At 43.7% G+C, this 19,790-nt stretch overlaps 1 protein-coding gene across 5 annotated transcripts in view; it reads right to left on the minus strand.

The window, feature by feature from the left end:
• b3gntl1 (UDP-GlcNAc:betaGal beta-1,3-N-acetylglucosaminyltransferase-like 1) overlaps window positions 1-19,790 on the minus strand; it is a 67,889-nt gene that overhangs the window by 4,025 nt on the left and 44,074 nt on the right. For all 5 annotated transcript variants that reach the window (XM_069194690.1, XM_015355920.2, XM_006635516.3 and 2 more), the window contains 5 exons: window positions 16,254-16,349; window positions 15,579-15,703; window positions 3,127-3,262; window positions 2,150-2,218; window positions 799-873 (listed from right to left, as the gene is read on the minus strand). In XM_069194690.1, the coding sequence (XP_069050791.1) occupies window positions 799-873; window positions 2,150-2,218; window positions 3,127-3,262; window positions 15,579-15,703; window positions 16,254-16,349 (501 nt within the window). The remainder of the gene's footprint in view (window positions 1-798; window positions 874-2,149; window positions 2,219-3,126; window positions 3,263-15,578; window positions 15,704-16,253; window positions 16,350-19,790) is intronic.

Consider the following 19,790-nt stretch of genomic DNA (forward strand, 5'->3'; position numbering starts at 1 on the left):
ATGCCAAACACGAGGAAGTGTAATTATGCAATTAGTAGCAATTAGTGCCCTGTCTGCTGGCTGGCCTGTGATGTGGTCTTTGCGCAGGGTGGGTTAAGCTGCCGATAAAAATAGTAGTCAGGAGAACAGCTCTGGCTCAGCAGCTGCCTCACAGGCCCTCACCACAGACCAGCCGTGTGGCTCAGTTTCCTCTGCAGGTCTGACCTGGTTTCGCATCACTTCCCATCGTGGTCTGGGCTGCAATCACGGTTTCTGCACTGAAACTGCGCCGAGACTGACCACAGAACCAGGGAGTCGCTCTCTACTTCCAAAGGATCACACACACACACAGTTTGTTTTTACTGAGAGCTTGTGTTATTAACCTTGTGAATATTGAATTCTAGAACAGGAATTAGACTGTTTACATCACAGATAGGGATGATCTGCATTTAGAAAAGTAGGACAAGCAATCCCAAATTCAAGCATAAAAATATATTTAAAAAAAATGTTTAAAAAACCTAAGGAATGCTGCAGATGAAATGCAGGCAAAATGCTGACTGCCCACTCCAGAGTAAATAAATTACATGGGCCCAGTGCCACCATCCCCGTGGTGAGATTCCGTGGAAGAAACAATCGAAGCTGTGCAGGTCTGGGCTGTGCTGAGCTCATACAGACGGGCTGAGAGCAGGCGGGGGGCAGAGAGGTGTGACCTGAGAGTGGAGAAGATGGTGACCGTCTCTGCAGCCTCTCTCTCCCCTCCCCACTCCAAGCTCTGTGCCCCCCGGCTGGGCGTTGACACAGCGTTCACACTCCACTCACCAGCTTCACGCAGATGATGAACGGGGGAGAGGCATCTCTGAAGTGCTTGACTGGAATTCTGGGCTTGGGCCTCTCCTAGATAAGAGAGTAGAGTGCGCACTGTCAGCTGTCAGCTGTGCTTATGTTGTACCTGAATTAACAAAGAGTTATCTCTATAGGTCACATGACGAAATCCTGCACCTCTAGTGATATGCCCTGATGGATACACAAGTAGAACCAGAGTAGCCACAATTACCAAAGAGTGGAAAAATAATGAACTTCTATTTTGGCCAGCAGCCCAACCACATTGGAGAGAGTGTTTGCGTAACAAATCTCGGGATGCAACTATGATATTATTAGAAGCTCTACTGGCTGGTCTAATGAAATTAAACTCAATAGTACTCTCTCAATCTAAGTGTGTCTAAATAAATCTTGGGTTTTCCTTTGTGCATTCCTAGCAGTTGCTGTAGCTTCATGGGACTTCTTGTACGATCAGTGACAGAAAAGCTCAGCACTATTCACAATCTCCTTCTGCGAGAGCTACAAGTACTGTAACTGAAAGCAGCTCTGTCTACACACATTGAAATATAAGTTTCTAGAACTAAGGGACTCATTACTCATTGTATACATTGTATGGCAAGACATTAAATCCAGATTTAATTTCAAATATGAGGGATTACATTTTTGATATTAGACATACAATTAATTAAATTGTTGATTCCAAAAACGTTATACCAGATATCAAAAACTGGACTTTTTGTAGCAGTGACAGAACTTGCAGGCACACGATGCCCTTGGAGAGGTACATGCTTCTCCTTCAATCAGCACGAAACCTCTGGTTCGGGGGTGGTGCTGTTGGTGATGTGTTAAAAGCCGATTGGCTCAAAGGAGAGTGGTAGGAGGAGTCTGCCCACACTTCCTCACTCTCCCCTGTGTGCGGTTCTGGAGTTTGGAGACGTGAAAAACAAACGATTCGTGATTCCAAACCAGGTGTATATATAAAAAATAATGTGATATAGTGATTCTAAGTGTTTTTTTATATTAATTATTTCTAAAATCAGAAGTTTCATTTTTATCAACCTTCACCTTCTTGATATCACAGAATCTTTTTCTAAGTTTCAGAAAATTCAAATTTTTGACAATTGAATAAATCACAAAGAATTTGTAAGGAGGTGTGATTTTAGAGATTTTAAAATGTATTATAAATGTTTCAGTGATATCAATAATACACAGCTGATATCAGACCTATAAGTTTCAGATCAGCAACTATGGATTTAATGTAAAATCAAAGGTTTGCCATAACACTTCAGGGTATTAGTGCTGAGGAGCTCTGATCAAAAGAACATTACTGATACACAGAAACAAGACCCACCTTCGAATCCTCATAGGTGTAATAGCCCTTCTTTATTTTACTTTCATCAACATCACAGAAGGCAATGACCTGAAAAGCAAATTTAAAAACATAATACTCAACATATGAATATTGAAGATGATTCTGAAACTCAAAGCCTCTTGTTGCAATACATTCCAGAGGAATGCTGGACTGCTGGACTATTATTTAAAACCAGCTTGAAAGAGAGACGTGTTTTCACTTTAGATTGTATGTGAAATTATTGTTACAAAGTTAATGTTCAAGTGAATGTTTAGTTGAAAGAACACTTTGCAGATGGGAGGCTGTATGTGTCAGTATTGAGGTAATACTTTCAGTATTACACCAGTATTGAGTAATGCTTTCAGTTGTTAAAATCTGTTTTGCAAGGTTGTGCTTTTCTCTCCACCTTTCATCCATCTTAATTTTAGCCACAGCCCTCAGGCACTGTGTCTGCGCTCCCCTGAGCTCTGAGACTCAGGACGAGATGAAAGGATAGATGGTCCATCATTTGTTTGTCACCACATGTATAAGATTTCAATATGGAAGTATTTCAAAGTTGCCATGGACCAAGAACTTTAAGAAAAAATATTTTTTCAATGATTTTTTTTTATTTAAACAGCTGCTTGCCACAATAAATATTGTTCTTTGAGCACCCTCTGGTTTTCCGAATGATTGGTAGAATAAACAGCACAGATGTCTGTGGGGGATCATTTGAAGTGTTTATTGCAGCCAATCATAGCTCCCCCTTCAGTGCTCCATTCATCAAGCCCACACAGACCCAGACACAGAAGGAGCTCCTTTTTGTCACTGTAAGTATCACAAACTTCTCCACAACAATTCCTCTGCCAAACAAACAATTAAATCCAAAGCTATGGCTGTTTCCAGGTCCTTATTTCCTTATTCTAAGAGAATGAAGCCCGATTGAACAGCATCCTCTTTAAGAGGATTCCCTTCCAGCCTGCTTGACACCCCCTCACCTTGCTCTGATTAGCTGGGGACAGGCTGCGGTACAGCTTGCGCCCCTGTTTCCCAGCATTCCAGATAGTGAAAGAATCCCACTGGCAGAGGATGCGCTCCTGCAAGAAGACCACTCTGTGGCTCCAGATTGTCTCCCTGGAGAAAGGGAAGAGATGGTGAAAGTTGCTGTGGGAGACAGACCAAGACGGCAGTGTCTTTACACCAGTGAAGGGGAGTAAGACAATGTCAAGGGTTAGAATGGGGACAGTCAATGGACTGAAGTGAGAGGAAGAGAGAGTATCATTGGAGTGGAGTGAGCGCTGTGAGACAGTGACCTGTGGAGAAAAGTGCAGATCTCTGGCCCAACTCTACTTTCGGACAGGGAGAAGCTTGACAGCCTGCCTGCCTGCAACCAGTGCACAGAGACATCTGCTCTGGGTGTTGCACAAGGAGGGATGTATATGTGTCATCAGGCACTGATGGAGTCATAAGTTGATTTTATCTGCAGAAGTTGGTTAGGAGTAACCTGACAGATTCTGTCTCTCTCATGCTGACATAATCTCCAGTTATCACATAGACAGAATAGTGCTTTGCAGTCTAAGTGCAGTTGTGTTCAGCTTCAGGAACAGCAGTCTGTGTGTTTTTTTTTCTGAAGCGGACATTCCTGCGAAGGGCTGAAAGATACAGCGCAGGTGTGAAAGCTGGCCTCTTGCACCCAGACTGGGCTGGGGGCTGTGACTCACGCCGACTCGCCCCTGCACTTGATACCCTGTGGCTCCAGCCAGCAGGGACTCCTCCTCTCCACAAAACTCTTTTAAGTTCTACAGCAGGCTTCTCGAGTGAGTTAATGTCACTCACTGTGACATTTCCGGCACTCAGTCTAAGTGCTCAAGTGTCATGTTAACCATCTCCAGTTTTAATTTTCTCACAATAGCAAAAAAGGTGATCTTACTGAATTGGAAACACATGCTATACCAATGGTTTAACCTAACAGCTGCACATGCATCTCTTGAAAGACTCACTGCATCTTTATGGGCAGGATGAATGGTTCTAACAGAATCTGGAATTGTTTTTATATTTTCCACAATTTTAAGAGTGTTGATTCCTCAAAGTTCAGGAAACATTTATACCAACACTGATACCTGACCCCCTATTCATATTGTCATGTTTATTCTGTCATGCCTGCCCCACTGGTGTGGTGCAGAGCAAGCTTGCTTTGGCATGGCAGGTGGTTGCACCTCTATTCACCTGTAAATCAGAGTCAGTTGCCATGGTTACAAAATCAGACAGGAAGCCTGTTCCACCTGTGGGCTATTTTCAAACACTCCCCATCTCTGGTGGATCAGACTACTTAAAGTCTGCCCTGAAAATGCTGTGAGCTCTGTTATAGAGTTTACTTGGAGCCTCCCTAGTTTCCCTCTTCCATACCTTGAGCTTCTCTTTGAATTCCTGACATGAGCTTTGCCTCAAGTGTCTTCTTAGATCACCACTATGCTTGTTACATTCTTCTTTTATAATTAGGTTTGGACCCTGCTTGACTGTCTATGACTACTCCTTTGGATTCTTCTTGTGTTTTGCTACAACTTAATTCTTGGATTTGAACTGCATTGCCGGCTCCTCTCGCCTGTAGCACACACACCACACCGCCGGCTCCTCTCGCCTGTAGCACACACACCACACCGCCGGCTCCTCTCGCCTGTAGCACACACACCACACCGCCGGCTCCTCTCGCCTGTAGCACACACACCACACCGCCGGCTCCTCTCGCCTGTAGCACACACACCACACCGCCGGCTCCTCTGGCCTGTAGCACACACACGACACCGCCGGCTCCTCTCGCCTGTAGCACACACACCACACCGCCGGCTCCTCTGGCCTGTAGCACACACACCACACCACCGGCTCCTCTCGCCTGTAGCACACACACCACAGCGCCGGCTCCTCTCGCCTGTAGCACACACACCACACCGCCGGCTCCTCTGGCCTGTAGCACACACACCACACCGCCGGCTCCTCTCGCCTGTAGCACACACACCACAGCGCCGGCTCCTCTCGCCTGTAGCACACACACCACACCGCCGGCTCCTCTGGCCTGTAGCACACACACCACACCGCCGGCTCCTCTGGCCTGTAGCACACACACCACACCGCTGGCTCCTCTGGCCTGTAGCACACACACCACACCGCCGGCTCCTCTCGCCTGTAGCACACACACCACACCGCCGGCTCCTCTCGCCTGTAGCACACACACCACACCGCCGGCTCCTCTCGCCTGTAGCACACACACCACAGCGCCGGCTCCTCTCGCCTGTAGCACACACACCACAGCGCCGGCTCCTCTGGCCTGTAGCACACACACCACACCGCCGGCTCCTCTCGCCTGTAGCACACACACGACACCGCCGGCTCCTCTGGCCTGTAGCACACACACCACACCGCCGGCTCCTCTCGCCTGTAGCACACACACCACACCGCCGGCTCCTCTGGCCTGTAGCACACACACCACACCGCCGGCTCCCCTCGCCTGTAGCACACACACCACACCGCCGGCTCCTCTGGCCTGTAGCACACACACCACACCGCCGGCTCCTCTGGCCTGTAGCACACACACCACACCGCCGGCTCCTCTGGCCTGTAGCACACACACCACACCGCCGGCTCCTCTGGCCTGTAGCACACACACCACACCGCCGGCTCCTCTGGCCTGTAGCACACACACCACACCGCCGGCTCCTCTCGCCTGTAGCACACACACCACACCGCCGGCTCCTCTGGCCTGTAGCACACACACCACACCGCCGGCTCCCCTCGCCTGTAGCACACACACCACACCGCCGGCTCCTCTGGCCTGTAGCACACACACCACACCGCCGGCTCCTCTCGCCTGTAGCACACACACCACACCGCCGGCTCCTCTCGCCTGTAGCACACACACCACACCGCCGGCTCCTCTGGCCTGTAGCACACACACCACACCGCCGGCTCCTCTGGCCTGTAGCACACACACCACACCGCCGGCTCCTCTGGCCTGTAGCACACACACCACAGCGCCAGTTTCTTCTGCCTCTGTTCCCCTTATCTGCTCCTGGGTCTCCTCACAGCCCTCGGATCGCTGCCTCACTCCAGCAGAAGTAGCGGTCACTACATACTCCACATAATTCCTAAGAGGAATTTAGTTCATATCAGAAAATACAATTTAGGAACAGTATTTGCAACATGCTCAAGCTTATTTTAAAAAATAAGCATGGATGTAAACTTATTTTCCTCAGATTTCTTTAATAAGCTCTTTTTACTTATTTTACATTGCACAACATAAAGGAAAAAGGACAATTCCATGTGTTTGTACTCAAGAGTTAGGAAACCCATAATTTATGGCTCTTTTTTTAATCTGGAAAAAATCTGTTTTTCTTCCATCTGAACAAAATGTTGGAAGAAATCTGAGTGCTGATTGCTAATGCAGCCTTTCTCGTGATCCATCCATACACAGGACAGCACGGCAACCAGCCTTGTTGCTACATGTCTCACTGTATTCCCACAGCCATGGAGGAAACTGCACACTAGTGTCCACAGACTCGGTATAGCCCTGTTCCTGATGTTGGACCCACACAAAAGCCAGAAACAAATATTAACAATGAGGAGAGTTTTTGCAACATATCCGAATCCATCCACTTAAGGCTTGTACACATTACAGTGAAACAGCTGTTCTCAATATAAAACAAAATTAACCCAATGGTCATTGATAATCAGGGCAGTTTGAACTCCCATTCTGTGACTTGGGAATTGGCAACAATTACATTTCGGAGCTCCTGTCCTCTTTGCAGGAAGACACTGTGCCCTGTCTTCTCACTCTACTACTCTCTCGAGGTCCTGCCCACTGTTTAAAGGCTGTGACTGTTCTCAAGAGGCTCTGCCCTGTCTTTAGAGGCTGTGTATTGATGTGACAAGAGGTCATTTTACAAGGCTGGAGTGCTGTTTTAACCACCTCACAACTACAATGCCAAATATATTTTTGGGAAAAAAGACCCCTAATAACATAATTTTAATCTTTGTGATAACCAGTAAGAAATTACGTAAAAAAAATGCATGTACAGTTAAATTTATTTTTGGGACTCATTTTTAGAAGTTTGTTCGAAATTCAAATAAATTCCCAAAAAACAGATTGAAATTCTCTTGAGTAGCACAGGCCCCTGACAAGTCAGAGTGAGAGCAGTCTGCTGACAGTGAGATTATAATTAAAACGCTGCAGAAGTGTGGAAAACCCCACATGGGCTGATTTCACTCTGCTTCCTTTCACACTCTGGCAGCGTGACTGAGCACGGCCAATGCACAGACAGGGAGGAGGACTGGAGCACAGAGGCACAGGGCACTATTCCTCTTCATCAGGCTAAACGCACACCAAGCGTGTGGGGAAGAAAATATTTCTTTCATATTCATCTTCTGGAATAACAGAAATTCACTTAAAAATATCTCAAACACTTCCAGAAGTACACCTAATTCTTCACAAGGTGACCCTTCATGAGAATTGCATTCATTGGCCTCCCTGAGGAAACCAACTCAACTCACTCCAGCACACGCACAAGTGAGCAGATGGCCTAAAGATGTGCAGGTGCCCATAAATATTCACTGCTCGAAAGAAGCATCAGGGAATGTACTGTAAATCTAACATAGAAGATACCTGCCTCTGATCACTCACGTGAGCTTTTTGGTTGAATTTGAATACTGGAATAATTGATTCATGCACATAAACCTATCCAGAGCGGACATCGTGTCCAAACTCAGTGTCCTTCCAAATGCTTTTCCTCCCCACTTTGCCCCCCGTCCCAAAATCTGCCCAGGAATCAACATCTCCAGCCCAGCAACATCTGGAGCTGGTTTGTTTTCTCGCTTCAGTCCAGTGTCAGAGCCTCAGAGAGGCCTGTGTCATGTTGGGAACACAGGCCCTCTCTAAAGCAACCTCAGGAATGTCAGAAATCCTCTCCCTCTCACACACAGCAGAGGGGATTTTTCACAACAAGATTAGATACCCTCAGAACTATGTACTACAGATGCTACAAATTCTGCCAGGGGCCTGGAAATTTCCAGCATTCTTCTGCAGAGTGACAGTGAAGAGACCAAGACAGAGAGATACCAGATGCTGCACACCACACGGGGCAACTCCATGCTAACATACAGCAAGAATGATACATTTGTGATTTCACTGAGAAGACATTTAACTCCTACAACCCATAACACAGTCCCCATTCTCAAACGAAAGGACAATGGGTGAGAAAATGTCTTCAGAATCACGTTTTTTATTTTTATTGTATTAGAGTTCAAGTGCAAATCTGAAAAGTGGTAAGAGTGAAAAAGTTTGCATGCGAATGATCAGAACAGAGTTCGCATCTGAGAATGTGAAGCAGGACAGATTCATATGCAGAGCCCTCGCCTTCAAGTTCACCCTCAACTTCAGCTCATTTGAACGCTGTGCATCCAAACACACAAACCTGTTCATTGATTGTAAGGTAAGTCCACAATAAAAGCACTACAACAGCCCCACACCTACATTTCCCCTTATTCTCTCACAGCTGGACAGTAGAGCTCTGTAATGTGAGAGCACGAAAAATGAACATGACAAAATTGGGTTGTATATCAATCAACTGGATCTAATGCAAAACACTTTTGACCTCTTTGAAGTGCTATAAAAATGTAAAACTTGCAACTCACCCAGAGCAAAGGATTAACAAATTCCTTCTTGGAATTAGAGTATGCTAACTGATGCCTGTACCCATGCTGCGAGGCTGTGAGCTCACAGCACCACATGGCTCTTACACGTGTGGGAACATCTGCCTGCACCTCCACCTGCTACCAGAAGCCATCTCCAGAGCAGCATTTGAACTGATTGGTCAAGTCAATTTGCAGCTGCTTCTAAGGTGAGACCCAGGAAATGAAAGGATTCACAAAAATCAACAAGAAAATAACACTGACTGTATAGCACATATGTTCTCAACGGCCTTATTCACACTGAAATATAAACACTTATTGCAAAATAAAAACTTTAAAAATAACTGTAACAATCAATGGAAAATGGATTGAATGTGTCCGGTTGTCTTAACATAGATAATCATAACTGAAAGTCCAAAGCATTTTTTACAAGCTTAGATAACTGACTGGGAACATTCAACAGCAACTGTGTTTTTCGCCCCAAATTGGCTGGAGCTGTACAGTAGGTCCACTGAATCAGGGCTCCAGTCTCGCAGGGGCTGAGGCTGAGTCCATGCAGTCAGGAGCAGAGGACTTCAGACAGAGACAGGGACGGAGAGAGGAACAGACAGGCAGAGGACTGAGAAAGAGAAGGACAGAAAGAGTCAGAGCGAAGCAGGGAGACAGAGAGCCATGCTGTGGAGTGCGAGTTACCCTGGAAAGTGTAGAGAAGGCGTGGGCTGCTGGCGCTCACCCCAAGCCCTGTGCAATCAGCCTCTGAAAGAGCCCAGTGAGCTGCTATCATCATTACTGAGCCTGTCTTGAGGATTGCTCAGCTTTGAGCAGCAGGCCAAGGCTCTTATGAGTCACGCTTGACTGCTCTATCGCTCCATATAAGGCAAGCAGCTTCTTCACTTATTATTGATAATAGCACAACTTGGATTGTGACACAAAGGCAGCACAAACAACCCCACTGAACCACTAGACAGCTCCTCTGAGACTGGAGTGGTGTCCAGCCAGAGCAGGAATCTGCTAATTGGCCACGTCAGCTCTATTATTTCAGAGTCAGAACATCCAAACATAAGAAATCTTATGAACAAGGACCAGTGTAAAGAATTCGTCCCAAGCTGATTAATTATGGTTGTCCAGTTATCATCAGTAATTTGGTCCTATAAAACCATACTGTGTCGAAGTGAAGCTTCCAATAAATTGCAGAACTCTATTTTTCTGACATATACTAGTCAGGTCCTAATGTGCTAAGGTCTTCCCTCAACTTGCCTGTATACAGTACCTGCAGACCATGTGACTGAGCTGTTCGCTCCTGGACAAACTTGTCCTGATCTTCCCCAGGGATTTTAGTCATTATGCAATGTGATTAGTGCATGTGATAATGTGACTATCCCACCTCCATCCCCTGTCCAACCTCATTACTGTAGCATTGCCAACCAGACCCCTCCACCATTAACTTTACTTAACAAGCCCTGTTGCCAAAATATATCCGTTCCAAAGTAAATTGCTTTCCATGCACTGTATGAGAAGCTTTCTGTAGGGATCACTACTTTCTGATACTGCTCTTGTATTAGACAGAACTTTCAGTTTAAGATGAAATCAAAGATTCAATCAAATTCTAAGTCTGAATACAGAACCAAATTTCAAGGTCTACTTTTTTAGGTACTGTAGGAAGACATCTGTAAGAAAAAAGCAGCCATCATGTTCTGCGTTTACAATTTTTCCAGCAGGCTCGGGGACTTAAAGTTTTGACATCATCCAAATCTTGCACATCACAGAAAGTCTGAGAAACTGAAGAGCTGCTGAAACTGGTGTTGCCTGTACCTTGACACTAAACCTCCATCTCAGAAACAGAGACATGCGAGACACAAGCGTGGGCCTTGAGGTATGAAAGCACCTTGTTGAGATGTGTCCTTAATGCTTGTTAAAATTACAAATATTTAACACCGGGGATGGGAATTAGCATCTCCATTGGAATTGTCTACAATCTTCAGCGAAGAAGGTTAGTGTTTAAATAACTGGCATCGCAACACAAGGAGACTTTAGAAATGCCAGGATGCAATTTTTGATCCACACAGACAGGATTATTTCAGTCCTCAGTTTAATTAGCCTTTGTTATCCCAACTGGCTCTTTTCCCACTAGGCATTTTAGCACTTAAATGAGATGAGAATAATTTAATTGCTATATTATGATGATCTGAAGGCCAGCCCTGCAGAGCCACCTTTAGAAATGACAGTCACACTAAGGACTGTGCGCAGGAGATCTCCTGCGAAATCTGTAACTTCAATCAGTGATTAAGATATTAAAGGCTGACCAAAGGCCCGCAAGTTGACCTAGGACATTTCAACACAGCCTGGACCAAGGGGCGTTGCTCATCTAGACGACAGTCGTCACTATAGCAAGGCACTCTCCCTGCCTGGTCTGTGCCTTCCTAGGTATTTTGTCAAATGCACACACGAATGATCAAGTTTAATTAGAGCAGTATGTAGCCATGGATTTAAATCAAACTTCCAGCACAAGGTTCCTGCCATCACTATTTCCGGACCCCGATCCTGGGCCTGTCTTTGTGCTCTGCCTGCTTCCCATTGCCCTGGACTGGACACGGATGGAGCGAACAGCTGTGACTAGGAAATCATTTTTTTTTGTTTGCTTCACCCGTGCTGTAAAACATATTTGAGGCTTTTACAACAGCTAGGATGTTCCGGGCTGTACTGGACTTCTGGCTTTCAGGACCTCCAGTCTGTACGATGCTTTGGTGAAAACTGACACAGACACAGGCATCTCAGGCTGCTCTTGAAAAGAGTTTTGTAAGAGGATATTGGACTTGACAAAACATGTTTCATTTGCTCAATTAGCAGACTGAATAGTCCTGTCGGTCGGGCTGAGCCTGACAAAGAGGATGACAGCACAAACAGAGGGAGAGACAGGGCAGGAAGGCGAAGTCGAAAATGGAACTTGCTGCGGTCATCAGTGCACCGCTGCAATCCTTAAGACAGGTTTCTAGCTTCTCCGCCCCTTTCCTCTTCTTGTTCCACACACACCTTGACTGTTAATGTGCTGGTTAAACTATAAAAGGTGGACAGAACTGTAATAAATAAAGGTCCCGGCTACTGATTGCAACTCTTTGGATTTTTCTGTCCAGCGGCTCCCCGGAAGGAGCTGTTGTCTTGGTGGAAGCGGGGAAGCGCTTTGAGCATAAAGACTTCAGAGGGGCAACAAGGAATGAAAAAATCTTGTTGCGCCGGGTTATTCACTCCTTCAAAGCCAGACTCAAAACCCTCTACTTCAGAAAAGACTTTACTTAACTGGTTCCACTCTTCACCCCTCTGCTCTTAGTACCACCTTCCACGGTCTCCTCTGTATTTTGTAATTGTGTCTTATCTTGTGTATTCTTCTTATTTATTGTTGTATTCTTCTTATTTATTGTTATTGTCATCCTGTAAAGCGCTTTGAGAAGTCACCTTTAAAGGCGCTATATAAAATAAAGTTTATTATTATTATTATTATTATTATTATTATTATTATTATTATTATTATTCTCATTGTGCACCTTCCTCATTATGAACAAGGTTTTCTTAGTATTTGATGTAAAGCACCATATTTACTGAAGGTAAAACAAAACGATCTGGTAGGAGAGACAGTATTGTTTCTAAAGAAACAGTTTTGGAAAAGCAGAGTCCACACCTGAGATGTGTTCTCTGTGCAACTGGAAACACCTAACCCTTGAGGCAGAGCCATCGCAGGATCCCCCCATCCTTCCACTAATGAGTGATATCACGACCCATCCAAATAAAATGTGTCAATACATTTTGCTATATTAACAAACCTTGAAACAGAGGTAATGTCAATCCCTTCAGACCAAGACAAAAACCCAGACAAAACACACACATCCCTATTCTGCATCTCTGATTTAGGGATATGAAGGGCCTGACTCAGACACTAACACAGAAGTGAAATATCTATATTATGAACTTAGACATTTTGTTGAAAAGTGGGAGAAATCCAGTGTATCATGGTTGCTTGTCTGAATATAGCAGGTCACTAATGCTATACAATTACTATACGATTTATACACAGAACATCCCTCTATGAGTGTCTTTGTATAAATATACTAAATAATATGAATCATACTGTTTATCGCTACACCCTTTCCATAAAAAAAAGTTAAACCCAATTTAATTCTACAGTAGTTCCTGTTGAGGTTGTTGCAACACAACACACCAGTTTCTATTAAAGTGAAACTTAACACAAGGGTAATTTCTCAGGAAATATACAGACAAGAAAAAATAAAATTAGAAACTATGACTCGTAGTACATCAAAAGAGGTTAAAAGTAAAGAGGAAAAGCACATTCTTTTGGCAAGTGTGCTTGTGCGTTAGTATGTCTTTAGACAGCACAGCTCCAGAACCAACACCCTGTATCTCTGCCTCTCTGACCAGCCATCGCCCAGGTGGATAATCCTGGTGTACCCAAAAACACATTCTTCTCTTTCAGATTCATCCTCAGTGGTTCGTATCTTGACTATAAAGGGAAGCCATTATTCTAGATAACACATGGCAATGATGTTAAAGTGCACTTGGAAAAAAGCTACAGGTGCTTTTCTTCAGAAGAGACCTGTGAAAGTTTTTACAGCAAGTGACATGTCTTGGCGAGACTAAAAATCAGAATTCATTGTGAGGTACCCTGGCAAATAATAACTGCACAGCATGGCAGATCACAGGGGCAATCATCCTGCACAGGAAATTCAACTGTTCAAAAATAACATGGAATGATTCCAGTATAGTGAAGAGGTATACAGTACGGGAATCCTGCATCACACGGGACTCACGTTACTGAAAAAACAAGGAAATTTCTTACCATATACTCACTTGCTTTAACACAACAGTAAGATCTGGCCTAAATAACACCTTTTGTGTACCTTTTCTTTAAACACAACAAATGGTAAATATAAAGCATGGCTTGAAAATTAAAAAGAGAAACAAAAGGAACTCATAAAAAATGATAGGTTTTTAACCAGAGGTTCAACAAAGGCTATTAACATTTCGTAAGTAGTTTATTCTGTTGTATATAAAGCTGTTTCCTGTTGCTCATTAGAGAGTGTCTTTCTTCAGAAAGGATGTCAATGGAGATGGGCAAAGGGGCACAGACCACATTACACAACACAGACCATCCCACAGAACACACAAAACAACACAATGCACAACACAGACCACCCCACAGAACACACTCATAGTAGACAACACAGACCAACCGACAGAATGCACAGCACTATACAACATGTAGTGCACAACACAAATCACCCTACACAATACATAGTGTACAACACCACTATACAACACAGACCACACTACACACACACCATATAGTACACAATACTACTACACAAAAGACCATATTGCAAGGGCATACACTATTAAAAAAGTTAAAATATTTGTTTATAAAAATCATGTTGTTGAAAGACACTCACAGAGAGGCTAAACAGCTTGATGTTAGTCACAGAATAGTTCTTCCAATAGAACACTAAAATAGCTCTTTATACTTCTAGCCTTGGTTGTTAAACACAGACCAGAGCAGGTCCTGCTTTCTCATTCCTGATAACATCTCTGTGACTGATAGGGCTACTATTAAAATAACTGTTCCTTGTTCCCTGTAATATGTTAAACTAAACGTGAAAGTCACCTTTCTCTGCTGCTTGGAAAACTTGCATTGTGCTGGGCTTGAAAAACAGGCCTTGACTGGGGACACCACTGACAAACCTGTATTGCATTGGTTGGCCTAGGCTGTTGACCTGGCATTAATACATGCAGGAGGTGCACATGAGCACATCAGAGGGAAGCAAAACCAAGCTGGAACCAAACTGCACTCATGGACACAAAACCCACTTCAGCATATCTCACCAGTACATTTCCCAAATAATTTTTATATCTGCCAAATTAATTCACTGGTTTTGTACAATAGTCCACTGCTAGCCTGGAATGTGGTGGGCTCCAGGGGACAGTGTGAACACATCACAGAGTACTCTACAATGTTGTCCGGAGCAACACTAGATTTCATGTTTACTGAAAAAAGACAGGATAGATTATTTCAGTTCTAAATAATGATGCATATTTCTTTAAGGCTCTCCATTCATACAATGGATACAACAAAATAATCCCAGCATAAATTGTTTTGTTTAAGGACTGTTTAACAGGAGTCTATGATTGCGTAAAAAATCCCTTAGCTTTGTGCACCCACTAGGTGCTGGGCGTCTCTTTGAAGAAGGTGTCTAATGAGCTGTGCAATGCTTCTGTCAAACCGACTGTGGAATTAGAAATGCATTACTCATTTAATTAGCTCTGCTTCTATTGGCCACTCTAAACACTGTGCAATTTCAAACTCCTTGAGGCGTAATGTGCTGTATGCTTTACTGCTCTGCACCCTGTTCCATAGTCAGGTAGGTAATACCAGTGTAATCATTTACCGATTTAGAGACTTAGATGCAAGACACATCAATGAAAACGGAAAAATCTCAGAAAGAAAAATTAAATAAGAGCGTCGACTTGGCATTGTAATTTCCTAAGGCGCTAAATCATTTAAACATTGTAGCTGAGTTGGTTGACGTTTGGAGGTCTAATGTTCCGGTGGCAGTGCCACCCAGTGCTACAGCTAGCTGGTGTCGTGTTTTGTGAAAGATGTCTTGCATCTGCGTCTGCACTGTGTCTGTGTGTGTCTGTGTCCCCGAGGGTGTGCTCTGACTGACTCCAGGACTGGACAGGAGCCAGGCAGGGGTGGCGGGGTCCTCACTCGTGCACGGCCAAGCTGGCAGCCTGGGGGTGGTACCGGTAGGTCAGCAGACACTCGTCCACACGGAGCAGCCCTCCTCCCTTCCGCAGGCTGGCGTAAAAAAACAGCAGGTCCTCTGGGACTCCCTGCAGGACCCAACACAAGCCCATGACGGAGCACAGAGAAAATCCTCTTAACTGAATTAAAAGAGAAAGAATCTTTCAATTAAACGGGTCAGCAAAGCATCACACGGAAGCAATTGAAATTAAGTTTCCCATTCAGTTTTCTCATTTTGTTCTCTTAAGCAGAGGAGGTCCAACTGTCCCCTGCCTCCAGAGGTGACTCCCGGTTTTCACCTCCTTTCCGCTGGGATGTGTGCTGATGCCTTTCTCCAGCAACATGACTTCCTATCCAGAGGCCTGTCAAGTGCATGCAAACAAGCACGGTCTAGAAAGGCAGGACATTCTGCAGAGGCAGAACTTCAGCCAGGCTGAAATGCACAGGTGTCAAAGGACGCCTAAAAATGCACATTGTGGCTTCACCTGCATTCAGGAATTTCTGATGTTGATTCCACTGCAGGCCAGGAATGAGAAGGGTCCAGGGGACAGTGTGACAAGGGCTGGATATCCAGAATTACATTTGATTTCATTTTTATGGAATGAAAAGACAGGAAAGATTATGTTTGGAAGATCTTACCTTTCCTCCCTCGTCAAACTTGCCAACGTGCTCAAACCAGCTCCGGGTACAGAACCAGGTGGGCATGATGACAGTAGGGCCGTGGGAGGTGTAGGCCTAGAAGGAAAGGCACAGGTACTCAGGGCACACAGCACGAGGTCCTCACAACGGGAAAGGGAGTGCAGTGCACATCCTTTTCCAGGGTCTGCCAGTCTCCCAGCGCGTGCTGAGAGGCCTCGCCTGGACGTCGATAAGGTAAGGGGACAGCGATGAACTCTCCAGAGTATACTTTCACCTATCTGCACCCACTCTAATCAGTTTAACCAGCGGCTGCTGTAATAAATCAAACTTTTATGTTTAATTTAGTGTAGCTATCCTTCTGGAAAGACATGTTATTTTGGTTTTACAAAGCAGCACACCCTGCATTTGTGAACACATGCCAAAGGCCTGGTCTGTGTTTTCAGTGGCTTTATTGAACTCTGAGTCCATCAGATGTGGAATGTGCAAATTGCTAAGACTGGAAGAGAATGTCCTTGCGGCTGTAAATCTTTTTATGCAAAAATTCACCGCACCTTGACTACTTATAACAGCAGGAAACTGTACATATGTCATAGTTTCGCCTTATGAGTTAATCACTAAGAAGGTCATGTCATCATCCAGTCACACAGCCAGTTTAGCAGAGCCAGACAGGCAGCCTCTGAGTTCTTGACAATATCCAAGACAATCATGTTCGTCAGTCAAACAGAGGTGTGGGTCTAATAATCTCTCACTGCTCTCCGGTCCTCATCCTACTTCACCTTCCGAACCCTAATTTCAGTGGTCAGAGAACCACTGTGGGTAACCCCTGCAGCTGGAGAGAAGCAGCTCACACACACAGAGGCATGTGTGCCGAGCTGCTGGCAGCCCGTTGTCGCCACAGGAATGTCAAACTGCAGCAAGCTCTCCCAGGACTCAACAACATATTTAGAAAATTTCTAATTTTTTAATAATTGCTGCATTCTCTGTAATGCAAGTAGGAAAGAACAGGGCAAGAAAGTCGTGGCATAAATACCTCTTGTGGCTTTGGCAGAAGCCCAGCAACAAGTGCAGAATAAGTGTTCTCTAAGTCAAAGTTGAAACATTAGCCCTACAGTGGCCTCCCTGTCACTGGATTCAACATGTACTGGGAGACGGCTGCTGCAGAACTGGAGACTAAAGCATAAACTCACATCACAATTCAACAGCAAACTGTTTTTTTTTTTATGTTGAGGCCAAGTAATTAATGACAGTTGAAGTCAGTGCCTGTTTGTCAGTAGTTACAATAAAGGAATCCTTACATCACCTTGCCTCATCCTAATCTGACAGAACTTGCACGTTTATTGCCTCGGTATACATGATATTAACTGTACTTTAAACCTAGCAAGGTGACTGAATTCAATATGGTAAAAATACATCTGGAAATACCTCATAGTGTCTAAGTAAACAATGATTTGGCAATCAACTGCATCATATAGTGTGTAATGGGATTTAGGTTTAGGTTTTAGGTTACATGACAGAGGACTTTTTCTTCTATTTCTCTATCACTGGTAATTGTTTTAGATACAAAAAGGAGTTACAATAGGTTATGAACATTAAAAGGTCCTAAGGCTCTAATAATGTTTTTGACTTTTATATATAACTTTATTAGGTCGAATGAGAGAAAATCAAGCCATTTAAGTCACATTAATCAAAATCTTAAAAAAACAACTGAACACAGCAGTTCTAAGTAAACTGTACATGAGCAGCCAGTATGATGTGTTGTAGTCATTAATCCAGCATATTTATCAATCACACCTAACTGACTCATTGTCTGGCGTTCCTTGTTATTAACATCGATGCTTCTCAATACAAACCCATAAAGCTGAACTACAAAACACAGATGTGTCAAGATTAAAATTAAAACAAATTAAAACAGAACGTCTCAATTTCAGCAGGAGATAATTGTGGAATTGTGTTTCTGCATTACAACAGAGAGTATAAAGAGGTTGCTTGTTTGTGTCAACACTCTGTAAAACTACGACCTGCTAACCTGCTAAGTAGCATTTCACACAGCAGTGTCTTTAACCTGGCTAACAGCATCACAGCCACAACAACTGCACAGAAAGGATGTGATCCAGGTGCCAACAAATATATATGAAAGGTAACTGACAGAACTCTGCTTTCTGATGTTCATATCTGCATGTCTGACTATAATATTCTAGGGTAGCCAGTTCAATCTCTGTTCAAATTGTTTGCCTTTCTCCAGCGCAAGACAGATGCAATGCTGTTGTCAGAATGTCCCCTGGTAACACATTAAAGTTTTATAGGCTGAGATTATGTTTGTAAGGAAACATACAAAATTCCAGGAAGTATCTTGCTATTGGAAAAAAGAAAACCTCAGAATGTGCAACCATGTTCTTTGTGTCCAGAATGTGGAACTAAATACATGTTTTTAAACAAATAGAAAACTTTGTAAAAATATATTACTAAAGTGTTAACTTAAAATATGAAATATGGTCGATACAAAAAACACCTTTTGTGATAATAATAATAATAATAATAATAATAATAATACACTACTGTTACGGTACTATGTCCTCCGACTAAAACATCAGGCTGTCTGAAATGCAGTGCAGTAAAGAAATTGATCTTAAAAACAGCAAAGCATGCACTGTAGTCTATTCAGATGTCAGACAGCAACAAACAAGCAAATCTAAAGATTTTTTTTGCAGGCTTTCGCTCTGAATGAGGAGTTTGGTGGCAAGAGCACTCATGTCATTCTTTCACTCTTTGACAGCTTTTTCCATGACCTCCTTTCCTAGTGGGAGCTCAGCAATGCAAAGTCTTACTAAGAGAATTAGGGTCCACTGCTGGGCACTGGATGTTTCTACAGTGTCACATGCAGTGAGTGGAGGGCCTCAGCCACAGCCTGTCTCCCCTGGGAGCCCAGTCCAGTCTGGACTGTACCTATGAAATCCATGGATATATTTTCTAACAAAGAAAACAATTCAGCCGCAATCTCATTCTGAATAAATCCCAGGCCCACTGTGAGGAAGCAATGCAATGAGATTTTCACTGCTTCAGACGCAACAGTTACAAAGGTGTCTTTGTTTGCTTCGAGGCAAATCCGTATCAAAAGGGTTTTCTTCCCCGTGCTCAGGTGAAACTTATCATCTTTTTGTTTAAGTCTCCAAATCAAAGACTTTCAGGTTTGTCTGTGGCACGTCTGACGAGGAAGTTTTTGCCAAGCTTGAAATAGAAAATAATGATACTAGTAAAGTAATAAATCTAAACAAGATCACAGTGATGGGCGAAACACACATTAAGAGCAAAATTATAGGAATACAGATAGATACTTTATTTCCCATTATTGTGGAATTTTTGTCTTTGGCTTCTCCCATAAAAGTACAAAACATACAAGAGAAACATAAAAGTCATGTAAACTCACATGAAGTACATGAAATCACAACTATAATATATAATAATAATAAATAGATAAATGAATAGGTAATGGGGGACTGCATGCCTGATTTTATACACTTTATAGAAGCCTTTTTATCT

This window comes from Lepisosteus oculatus, chromosome 9, assembly GCF_040954835.1.
Source record: "Lepisosteus oculatus isolate fLepOcu1 chromosome 9, fLepOcu1.hap2, whole genome shotgun sequence".
NCBI lineage: Eukaryota > Metazoa > Chordata > Actinopteri > Semionotiformes > Lepisosteidae > Lepisosteus > Lepisosteus oculatus.